The sequence below is a fragment of the Actinia tenebrosa genome, unplaced genomic scaffold, assembly GCF_029948245.1.
Source record: "Actinia tenebrosa isolate PJP-AT-01 unplaced genomic scaffold, QUT_ActTen_1.0 PGA_scaffold13__45_contigs__length_12533684, whole genome shotgun sequence".
Lineage (NCBI taxonomy): Eukaryota > Metazoa > Cnidaria > Anthozoa > Actiniaria > Actiniidae > Actinia > Actinia tenebrosa.
Genome location: NW_028292573.1, coordinates 6,742,588 through 6,754,963, shown reverse-complemented (window position 1 = coordinate 6,754,963; position 12,376 = coordinate 6,742,588). Strand labels below are relative to the sequence as shown.

Genomic DNA, 12,376 nt, shown 5'->3' with positions numbered 1-12,376 from the left:
AAATTATGGAAATTATGGCCATGCTTTCCCGTACGAAACGGGCAGATCTGCAACAGATCTGCAGCAGATCTGTTTTTGCCAAAACAGATGCACTGCAGCCTTGTTTTAGGTCTGCATGATCTGCTCTTAGTCTGTGCAGATGTTGGTAAGAAGGTTGTCTGCAATGATCATATTCTACAGACTACCTGCAGATCAAAAACAGATCTGTCTAACATCTGCAAAATCTGCCATAAAATATGCAAACAAATAACAGCGCGTAGCATCGTCCTGGAGATCATATCGAGAACATTAATTTTTGGGGTGATCTATACCTTTTTTATATAAACCTTAGTGGCAAAAACTTAATTTGCAAGAATTTTTTATATAATTTTCCGCTATTAAGTAAAATTATTTTCAAGATTCGTGGTTTGGACAAAAATATCTAATGAACAGATGACTGCATGGCGTTTAAGAAAGGGTTCGGCTTACGCTAAATAATCAAGACTTATCAAATCTACTATTCGAGGCGACTCTTAAGTGCTCCTTTGGTTTCCATTTTATGCCTAATATTTCTAAACGCTGGTAATTCAAATACACATTCGAAAATAGATAACTACTCCAAGCACGGTACATACCGTAATTAAACAAACATCAGTTGACCTTGTAATAGCGAGCTTCCAACTTTCCCGAATTGACTTATCATTTGATAAGGTATCGAAGATTTAGAAAAGACTGTTTAGATTTATTCATTAACGCGTTTAAAACGATAAGGCGTTTAAAACGTCAAATACACTCGAGGTAACTCGAACAAGAAATGTATTCTGGTCAAAGTGCGTTACTCTAAGGTTGCATGCATGTACTTATGACGTCATAGGTAAAACCGCTGTACATAATAACTCTTTGGCCGAGAGACCAATTTTCGTCAAAGTTGTACTTTAACTAAATCGCTGGTCTATCCTGAAGGTCCATGGGACTTCATTTTAGACTTATATTATCTGTTAACACATGGACGATTTCGTCAAGGGCTTCGTTACGTTTACCCAAAATCTCAACAGAATCAGAAAACAAAAGCCTTGTAAATACCACATTAAACTACATAAAACTCTACATTCTCCCTGCTTTGTTTATACTGAATCAGATATAGTTGTAAACTAAGAGCGGTTTTTGTATATGAATGCATGAAAACAGCACGGTCACCGCACTGGGGCACGCCAACCGGAAATTGAAGTTGACAATATTATAATACAAATTTGAAAGAGAAATGATTGATAAATAAAATCTTTTAAAAATTAATATTGTTCCAGTTTGTTAGGAAAAGTTGCAACAAAGGCTATTTCTTCGTGACATGGCTCTTGTTTATAACTTAGGTATATACACTTTGTGACGATACTTGAAAAAGGAATTACTTTCAAAATTGTCCTTTTAACTGGAATTACATGAGTCAATTCAACTGGACATGAGTCGTCTGTACACAAATTAATATCTTGCTCTTGTGAAAGCTCTTGAATCATGGAGTAATTGAAGGCATGGCATGTGCATCTGAACATACAGTTACCCATCCTTGTACAACTCGGCTTATATTGGAAAAAGTAAAGTATTTGCCCGAATCTTAAACCGTTTCCACCAGATTGATACATGACGGTATAGCTATTCCTAACAGTCGCTTTCCTGTACAAACTTGAATGAAAAATCTCTTTATCCTTTTTTATTCGAGTAAATGCAAGAACAGTGTTCGAGTCAGGATTGTATCCTAGTTCGTTTGCTAGAGCAGTGAACTCTTCCTTTGTAAGCTCTCGAGAAAAAGAAGATCCAAGTGCATAAGCATTATGCATTACTTGTGTTTGCTGTGTATTTTGTTGAAATCCAATTAGCTTCCGATAAAAAGCTAAAGCACTTGAATTACATTCAAGGGATTCTACCATCTGTGGTAAATTTTGAATGAAAGAGACTGCTGAGACAATTTGCGAAGAAACGTTTTGCGTGCCATGAATCATTTTTAAGATATACCCATTCTTGTCTTCAAAATGAAAACACGAATGGGTCCACAGCGGACCAAGTTCCCGCACTGCTTGAGGAAGGTGCAAAAGATTGTGGATATTGATAGTTTGATAACGAAGTTCATATAAATAGGGAAGCATAAAGCAAAAGTATTCTAGGAGTCTTTGAAGTTGTCTTCATTTTTTTTGGTCCTTTTGAAACGATAGCTTAAGCTGTCATAAAAGCCATTTTTAGCAAACAAATTGCAAATCTGTTGCGCAATTGGTATCTCTATAAAGAAAGAGCAGGAGTTCCTCTTTGTAAGGTCTCGTGCACAAAGAGTGTTTGGACAAACAACTGTAGCTTTGTCATCAATGAGTAAGAAGCAATAACAACAGTAACGATGATACACCAAAGGATTCTTGATGTTTTTGAAAAATTTTCGGAACTGTTGAAGGGATTTCCGGCACAAATTAGGGGCGATGCAATGCAAACTGATCAAAACAAGCAAATCCTCCAGAGCGCTTCCAGATAGTGTATGCCGTATGGCGAAAGTAATGATCAGCAGTAAACTTTCTGACACTGTCAAAGGGGCATTGTGATAAAGCGGTTGATGATGCTCGTCGTTTTGCCTATCATTGTTTTCACTTTCATCATCTTCGAACAAGTTTTCAGCTGGAGTTGAAAACATTTCATCATAGTCATCGGTAACATTTGAAAATAATTCCTCGGGCCATGGTGTGCTATCATTAAGACTTTCATCAAATTCGGGCTCTAAAAGGTCAACCTCTTCTCTCCTTTGCTCAGGATCAACGACATATTCGGAATTCTCCAAAAGGTCTATATAGTCACAAATATCCAGTGATTGTGATGGACTTTGGGGGCTAAAACCAACTTCACTGATAGCTGTGTCATTTGTTTCCTCTAGTCCATCTCCAATAGACACTTGACTGTTGTCTTCTTGATCCACTTCAAAATATGTTGAGTTGATATCACATGCTATTCCCTCGACTTGGGAAAACAAACCGGGTATTTCGAAAGGCTTATTAACATCGGTTGTTTCTTCATTGCAAATAGAAGAAGAATAGTCATCAGTATTTTCAGCCATTGGTGAAAAAAAAAACTATTATCCGAAGCTAAACACGGCCGTACGCGAGACTTATAGACACTTGACTGTTAGATACATTCCCCACTTGTAACCTAATATGAAGGGTGTTCCTTCAGGTGTTTGTTTTAACAATAGTGAACGCATTCTAAACGCATCACTGACAAGCTGCTTAGAAGCGAGCGTATTTTAACGTTGTTCAAATTTGGAATTTCGGCAAAAATAAGATAAAACCTAGCTATAAACTCGGATATGAAACTCGCTAATGATGATGTTTTTGTTGTCATTTTATGTTTACTTAGCTCAGTCTTGTGATTTCTTAAAAGTGAATTGGGTCAATTATCACTTGACTTAGTTCTCATAAGTTTAATACAAAATAATGTTTTTGAGGTACAATCATCTTGATCTCATAAAACTTACGGTTGTTCAAGTTTTACTCGCCAAAACATTGCTAAAAAGTAGACGGTACCAATCCCAAATAAAATTCTGCTGACAGTTACTGTTGTCTTAGAGAAATTACGACCACAACAAAGAATACAACGACTGCATACGTATCTACAGAAATGCAAATGATAATTTGTACAATCGTTCAGTAGGTCTTTGGTTATAAGTTGACAGGTAAAACTGAAAATAAATATACTTAGGAAGCTGGTGTGAACTCTTTTCTATTTTAAGTAAACACGGTTCCTCTCTCTGAAATGGATCTTCGTACCCAACCAATAGGAAACCGATCCGATAAGGGCATGTTATCTGAGAGCGATCGACTGATCAAATGTCACTTTATGGACTGAGTTCAAACGCGGTGTTCACTTTTGCGCGCCATTTTCCGAATTGGTTTTAGACAACGCTAACAGCATCCTCTCAGCAAAATTCGTACAATGGCCTATGCTTTGGTTTACTGGATCCAAGATAAGCAGTACAGCGTTGTGTGTGCAAGGAACATTCATGGAAATGTCAAAGAGGGAGAAACAACTATGGTAGATTGGGAGGAGAGCAGGAAAGGTAGAAAGGCCGCTAAATTCACAGCATATCCTGCCAAGATAATAATGGTTGGAGGTGAGTCTTAACAAATGATCAGTGTTAAAATATACAGTCTTCGAATTTTGAATAATCATCGTAGGCCATGGCCTAAGTTACAAATATGTTCATGTTTTACATGCATAAAGAAAGTCAGTGAATTCCGTCGATCAATTTAACTAAGGGTTGTGTACTTCGCAACATAGCTGACTTGCGCGAAAGTACGGATTATCTGAAAAAATTACTACATATAAATCTATACAAGAGAATATTAAACAAAATTAACTACTCTTACCAACTTGGTAAAAAAAGAACAATAAGCTAAATCAAACTCGGTAATTTTTGCGCGGCGCCGAATATGTAGAAATTAAATTTAGGCGCAAAAACTTGGAATGTTGACTATGCAGCTATTAGGTTTCAACAGTAAACATGGTGACACTAGTACATTTGCATACCTTGATTTGATTCTTTGAGTACAGGGAAATAATGCCTTTAGACTTTCTAGAATAATGGTATATATTGATGATTAAAAGTGAAACATTTAGAGCTTGAAGCAAGAGACTTAAGTGATGTACAAATCACAAAATATGTATTTCAGATAACGAGGAGGAACTCGAACTGGAGTGCGTTAAGGTTGCTGAGGAAATGGAGAGCGAAGTCACGGCCAAAAAACGACCGCGAAAAAAATCAAGAATTGTTCTGGAGAGTGAAGAAGGAAATGATGGTCACCAAAACCAAAACAAAATAGTAAAGAAAACAAACAATGCCCCACGACAACAGAAGCCGGTAAGCAAGAAAGAAGAATTGAAAAATAAAAAGAATGCTGAAATAGAGGCGGGGAAAACGCAAGCAGCTATTTTCTTCAAGGAACGCTATACGGATCAAGCAACAGAAGTTGATGTCACCACCCATCAGCCTTCCACAGCAGAAACTCCTGGACCTCCACCTAACACTCATGCACCTCCATCTAACACTCATGCACCTCCATCTAACACTCATGCACCTCCATCTAACACTCATGCACCTCCATCTAACACTCATGCACCTCCATCTAACACTCGTGCACCTCCATCTTACACTCGTGCACCTCCATCTTACACTCGTGCACCTCCATCTAACACTCCTGCACCTCCACCTAACACTCATGCACCTCCATCTAACACTCATGCGCCTCCATCTAACACTCATGCACCTCCATCTAACACTCATGCACCTCCATCTAACACTCATGCACTTCCATCTAACACTCATGCACCTCCATCTAACACTCATGCACCTCCATCTAACACTCATGCACCTCCATCTAACACGCATGGACTTCCATATTACACTCCAGTACGTCCGTCGAACACTGTGACTGAAGAAATATCTCTTGGGGAGATGGGTCACTTCTTACGATCTCTATACGACTTGGATGCGGAAGACATTTCAACATCCGAAATTGAAGTTGAACCAGTAGTCGAAAGAGTCGTTCCTTGTTCAAACTGCTCAGAAATGGTAAATGAGCTCAAAGAAGAAATAGCAGCTCTAAAAAGAAGGCAATTACCATGTAAGTTCTCCCTTGTACTTCTCATTGTTTTGCACAGGATTGCATGTACAGTGTGCATGCCATTCGATTAAAGTCACGCTTATAAGTTCGACAACGGAATTACAAACTAAGATAGCGATAATCTTATAGCGCCTATTGTATTAAGAGAATTCAAAATCTCAAGCTTTCTCACAATCGTGATTTTCTAGGACCTCTTTTTGTATAAATGAATCTTTTAATTGAAAACCAAACAACAATAACAAATACAATTGGTCTGTTTTGTTTACAGTTCCTATCAGTTTTGAAAACATTGAATTTCTCGAAAACATTTTGAACGCTTACAAAGGAGGCGACGTTGCAAACCAGGTAAGCGGCATCTTTTATAGTTTATACATCAATACATTATTTTAATGAGTTGTTTGTAACCTTTCTTTTTAAATTTAGTATCAAACATCATATGGAGGATGCAACGAATCGGCATCATCTCACACTAACATCAATGCTGAAAAGAACTTAAAACCAGTAAGTGTAACTAATTTGATACAAATGCTATGTCTTACGGTTTGTAGTTTAGCACGACTCACTAAAATGTTTCTCAAATTTCAGGCAGAAAGCAATCAAGAATGCTCCAGCATTCCAGGTCCTGGAAAGCAAGAACTTGTGCCAGGATCTGGAGTATATATATCTTCTGCAAGGCTCCATTCCATTCACAGCCAGAGCGGAAAAGATGCGAGAAAATTGTTTCTGCTGCTTATAGAAACTTTCTTTAGTGATGAAACACTGGCCACGAGTCTGGCTCACGGGACCCGCAAACTAACGTCAAAAGATGGGTCCGTGATGACAACACTTAATCAGGACATCGTCAAGACAGTGAAAGGTCAGCACCTATTACGTTATAATCTTAAACTAAGAAGATATAACTAGCTAAAAACTAGTGTGAGCTGCGTCGGCGTTTCTAATGAAACAGTAATGATGAAAAGGTAAATTATACACCGTGAAAAGATGAAAAAACTTACTGACGTTTCGGACGTTATTCCTTCGTCGGAGTAAAATCCCTTAAACTAAGGGATGGACAATTAGATAATTGATGGGCGATTGCAGGAATTTTGTTGGCATGATATATATATATATATATATATTTTTTTTACATTATTTTTTTGCGTACAGTTAGATATTTTTCTTCTAGCAGAAGAGGTTGCACGATATTTTTTTTCTTTTTTGAGGTTTAAGTGCTTGCTCGATATTTTTTGGGGATTTACGCAACCCCCATCCCCCTCAACTATCTAATGGTCCGTCCCTAAAAACTTATATATATTATTACAATAATGACTAAGTTTTAATAATAAAGATAGGGCACTTGCACTTATCGTTGAGCCGTGAAATTAAAACGGAAAAGCAATTTCTAAACGCTATCTTTTTTCTTCTAGCTTATTCTGGACGGTTCGCTTCCATAAACAACACGGAGTTGACCGTCTCCAAGATGAATCGAATTTTGACCAACAAAGTTGGGACAGCCAAGAGAAAAAAACTTAAGGAAGTTTCAAAATTTTAAGTCTTTGAAGGACTAATATAAAGTATCTTTAGGAATTTAAGTGTATTTGTAAGGAGTAAGTAGTAAGATAAGTGATTTATATAGGTTTGTATTTTTGAGTATATATATTATTACATTTAGGATGTGTGTTTATAAGCGTGTATTAGTAGCTATATTAGTGTTTCACTCACAATGACTTACTTAGGATGTTTTGAAAAATGCCTTTATGCCAAAAAAATTAGGTAGCTACATATTGTCTGAGTACGGATTCTTTGTTGACAGCTAGAAAACGCTTTTTCTTTCTTTTTCCTGATTCGGTATGGAGTAAGGATCGATTGCATGGGCGTACTAATCTACAGAAGTATGCCATGCATGTAGTGATCTCTATGATGTAACCTGATATCATATTATACATCACTCATCTGCAGCAATCATGTTCTTGTGGAATGTTGATAACAAACATTATTTTGTTCTCTAAATAAAAGGGATATGATTGGTGGAGCCAGCATATTGTTTTTAAATGTTTAGCATCTGCTGAACGTCTGTAATTGACAGACCTAACTGCAGATCAATTTGGCAGACTTTATGCAGATATTCTGCAGATAATCTGCAGATAATCTGCAGATAATCAACAGATATTCCACAGATAATCTGTAGATAGTCTGTAGATTTTTAGCAGACTGTTTGCAGATCTGTAACAGACTTCTTGGCAGATCTGCAGCAGATCAAAAACAGATCTGCCCGTTTCGTACGGGTTATCTTGAAAGACTGAAATATTTGCACCAAGAATATTGCCAGACTACTTTACAGTCAGATATCTGAGAATCATTTATAACTAACTTTCTCAAAGATATTTAAATGCAAAACTGTTTAGGTTTACTCTATAGATATTGGGATATTAAGGTTTCATTAAAATCACTGGATACCCTCACATTTAGCTTCGTAATTTAACTCAGTGCTTGACAAAATAATGAGACATAAAAAGAAAAATGTTACAATGAAATCATTGAAGCTTGTAGGAGTCCACAATACATGTTAAAGTATGCTTTATTTAAAGATTATCAACCCATCTGTGGTTGGTACTCATCTCTGATATACTTACATCTGTCTAGAGTGAAATACTTACTTATGGTGTACTTTTAGATTCAATCAATACAGGATACAGGTGAGTAACTGGTTTAAGATATGTTATAACACTGATAACTATAGAATATAATAGAGACTATTATTGTACAGACAAATGTATGTCTATTGTGATACAAAGAACAATGTAGGGCATACAATTTTGTTTACTTTTAGTAGGTAAAGTAGAACATTATAAGATTATTTGAATAGTCCACTTCCAAGATATGCTTTGCTTGTTGCATTTCAGTACGAGGCTAGATGATTAATTGAATTTTTTCTTTTCTTCTGTCACGGATCACTGAGCATTGTGCACAAAACCTTACATTGAATCCTTTGTGCGTGACAGGGGAAGCATATGTTGGAACTAGGCTATTGATAGTTTAGTGAGTAATGAAGCCATACTTCTCTACTCCATAGTATTGATAAAACAATTTATAACATTTAATTCAAGTCAATTAAAATAATCAGTAGTAAATAATAAATCTAACCCTAAACCCTAAGTTAAGGTTCTGTCTGATGTATTTATGCATTTACTGTATCTTGTATATCAAGTCCAACAAACTATTGTTGGTCACTAGAGTGAATTCATTAAAGGTTTATTTTAATATATGTTTAAACATTTTGAATTGAAATTATATTTAATTTAATTTATTTAAAATAATTCCTGTGCCTAAGATAAATAATTAGAGTATTAAATGACTATAATGAATGTAAATTTGAATAACTATAAAATACACAGTGAGTCTTTGTTACAAGTTTCCTAGTGTTGGTTTCAAGCAGCTTACTAAAAAGAAGCATGAACTGTGTGAGCTGTCTTATTTGTATGAGCATAGCTCATTTGGTTAGTGAGAGTCCAATGTGATTCCTGTGTCCTAAACATTTTCTCTTCTGCATATCAAAAATAGCTGAAGTGCAATGTTTTCAAAACAAGGAAGCAGTTTCCAGAGGCTGTGTATCTACTTGTTACAGCTGCTGGTGCCCTAGCAGGTTGATAGATCATGACCTGCATAGGACAGGATTGGTTTTCCTCTATAGAGGAAGAAGTGTTGAAAGTCTAATCTTCAATGCATGGTGGAGGCCGAAAGAAGAGACATTGTCTAGTCTGTTTGAGTGACATCAGGTTATCAGTTTGGTAGATCATGACCTGCCATAGAACAGGACTGTTTTTGTCTATAGAGGAAGAGGTGTTTGTGAATTTAATGTTGAAGGCTGAAAAACATTTGCTGTTTGCAGGCATCTAAAGAATCCCCACAATGCTTTGCATGTTTCTATTTATTATTTTTCTAAGGAGCTGTGAGCACTGTACTGCTAAGGTAGATCATATGACTGATTTTTGATTGAACTTGCATATTTCACTTCACTTAACAGCACACATTCACTTACATTTCACCTGATTTGATGAATTTATGCATTTGTAGATATTTTGACATTAGGGTTAGGGTGAGGCATTATATAGTGCTTTCATTATACCACCTATATAGCTAAGAATCTAGCATTTTTTCCCATGTTTTATGTTGTCAACACAGAATGTAAGGTTTCATTAATAGATTAGAGTTCCTCCTATTGAGTAAGCAGTGATAATGATAATGATTTATACTGAAGATGTAGTGTGCTTGAGAGACTTGAGAACACAATAATTATTTAATGTAATTGGTGTCTCGGCTGTTTGAGATGAATTAGCCTATGGTCAGGGGGTGGATCCAGGTATTCTAGAAGGGGGTGACTATTCCAAAGGTTTTATGAGGAAAGTGAGGAAAAGGGGGATGAGTGTTCAGTATCAGTTCTGTTCCATTATCAACAGCAATTAGCTGAGCAACAGGGACTATTCTATTCTAGATTAAAGTTCTTAAAAAGAAGTCCTTTAAAGGCTTTTCTGTATTTTGTTAATCTTCTTGCCAGATCTTTAATAATGTTTAATAGTTTTTCGATCTTTGTCCATGGATCTCTGACATATTTTTTGGTTGATTTGATGAAAAGTAATTTTTTCGTAAGATTGGAGTTCGGTCATCTACATATGTGTGTGTTACATTTTAAATATCGAACATATAAGAAATCCTGGACATCGGTATTTTTGTATTTGAGTGCAAAAGTTTCTTCACCATCACTATCTGTTTTTCTCTTCCAGCCATTTTTTATCATCCTTCTTAGATGGCCGTACCAGCATGTTTCGAGTTTTTTCAGTTCTTCCTCATTCGGTAATTTTGTGCTTCTGAGAAATAAAGAAGTCTAGATATAATACAGGATTCTAAGATTTTCTTTCTAGTTTTCATGGACACTTTATTGTCTGTGAGAACATTCTTTAGATCGTGAAATTTATCAGTTGCACTGATAATTCTGTTGTCAACAAAAAAGTCTTTTGGGTCGCTGTAAAACATATATATGTCCCAGATATTTAAATTCCTTAACATTCTCAATATCGTTACCAGAAATGTTCAGTAGACTTCCTTGGTTTAGAGTTCTAGGTCATTTAAAACTTGTGTTTTTGTTTTCTTGAAGCTAATCTGTAGACCATATCTAGAACAAGTTGTGTATACAATATCCAAAATGTCCTGTAAGTTAGAAAGATCCTTTCAGAAAATTGCAACATCGTCTGCATATAGTAGCCATTTAATCATTTCAGTTCCATTCATGTGCCCAGTGTTACTAACAATATGCTGTTAAATTTGTGCAAAAGTTTGTTAACTAGTCACTCCTTTTACCACACCTAGATGGGCTCATGTAATGGGGGTGTCAGCACCAAGTGTCATGTTAAAGATACCTAACCTTTAGTATTGGTCCATTTAATGGTGGTGTCGGCATTGAGTGGTATGTTAAAGATACATCAACCTTTAGTATGGGGTCATGTCATAGGAGTGTTGGCATTGAATGTGATCTGAAAGATGTTTAAACCTTTAGTATGGGTTGTCATTAATTTTACTCCTTTAGTCACTGTCTCTGTTTGTCACAATACCAACTACTGCAAAAAATGTTTATCATGAGGATCATGAACAATGGTGCGATAGGTCACAGGCTCAGCTGCTAATTCACTGCAAGTTTTAATGATCAAATCATAATAAACTTGACTTATAAATAAGCTTGAAGATTGACTGCAGCAAACTAATTGAAATTACAAACATGTTTAGAGGTGTACAAAAAATGAGAGAGAAAAAGATTTCAACTCTACATGTACTTCATTTCTCTTCAACGATCTTGTATCAAGAAGAGTGCAATAATAAAAACATTGCATAATCAGGCATAATTAGTTAATGCAAGTTGTTATTCATGGGTAAAATGAAATACCTTATTGTTATTCCAATCCAGAGTTTGTTGCAGTCACTCTAGTTCATCTCCTGTTCAGTTGTTTTTATGTTGTACATTATTTTATTGATTGATTGCATGATAATGAGTAATGAAGACATACCAGGAAGCCTTACCCCTCCTCCCCCTCACTATTCAATACTTTCCCTGTGACTATTTAGAAATAAAAATATTGATCCAAGGGGGGAGGGGTGAAACTACACATCACACATTACATTCGTTTGAGGCATGCTGCAAATCCTTGGTAGAGGGCAAACAATAATAAATAACGTTTTTCTTTCAATTTTCAAACAATTTTCTCTATAAATTTTGGTCAAAGTAAAATTGCTTCAAAGTTCACAGAAAGGAATTTTGCTTGTTAATGATAATTAATTTACTGATAAATTTTCATGCTTTTTTTTTTGTTGGGACTCTACAAATACCCAAGCAAAGTTAATTTTCAGATTGAATTAGAGGAAAATTATGCTGAGTGTATCTCAGTATGACTGCAATTAAGTTATATGGACACTGCGACAGGGCAGAAAAATGGGTTCTACCTTTGATGTTTATGGGTTAATAAATTTTATATTTCATAAACAGGCTCTTTGAGTCAATCAGTAATATACTAAATTGGTAAATATTGTAATATAATGATCCATTTTCAAACAGTTTATGCCGAAAATAATTGGGGGAAATTTAATTCAAAAGTCTGCAAATTTTGCATGACAAAATAATGTCATAAGCTTCAAATCACTAGAAGCTTTGATTATATCAAATCCTGTCAAATCATACATTTACTGTAGTTGCGCTGTGTCAATATATATTTTTTGCTTCGGTT

The 12,376-nt window shown here is 35.7% G+C and overlaps 1 protein-coding gene, 1 long non-coding RNA gene and 1 pseudogene across 2 annotated transcripts; 1 reads left to right on the top strand and 2 right to left on the bottom strand.

Annotated features, from left to right (window-relative positions):
• Positions 1–614: 614 nt before the first annotated feature.
• On the bottom strand, positions 615–3,064 carry LOC148911702 (uncharacterized; annotated as a pseudogene).
• Positions 3,065–3,939: 875 nt separating this feature from the next.
• LOC148911701 (uncharacterized) lies at positions 3,940–8,867 on the top strand. Its single transcript, XM_089028732.1, has 6 exons — positions 3,940–4,117; positions 4,677–5,627; positions 5,896–5,972; positions 6,051–6,128; positions 6,213–6,483; positions 7,034–8,867. Exons 1-6 carry the CDS (start codon positions 3,940–3,942, stop codon positions 7,156–7,158), a joined length of 1,680 nt encoding a protein of 559 aa, XP_088884858.1. The 3' UTR covers positions 7,159–8,867.
• Positions 8,868–9,519: 652 nt separating this feature from the next.
• Positions 9,520–12,296, bottom strand: LOC148911700 (uncharacterized). Its single transcript, XR_016119562.1, has 2 exons — positions 10,686–12,296; positions 9,520–10,471 (listed from the first exon to the last, which is right to left on the bottom strand). It is a non-coding gene; the product is annotated as an uncharacterized LOC148911700 (long non-coding RNA).
• Positions 12,297–12,376: the final 80 nt, after the last annotated feature.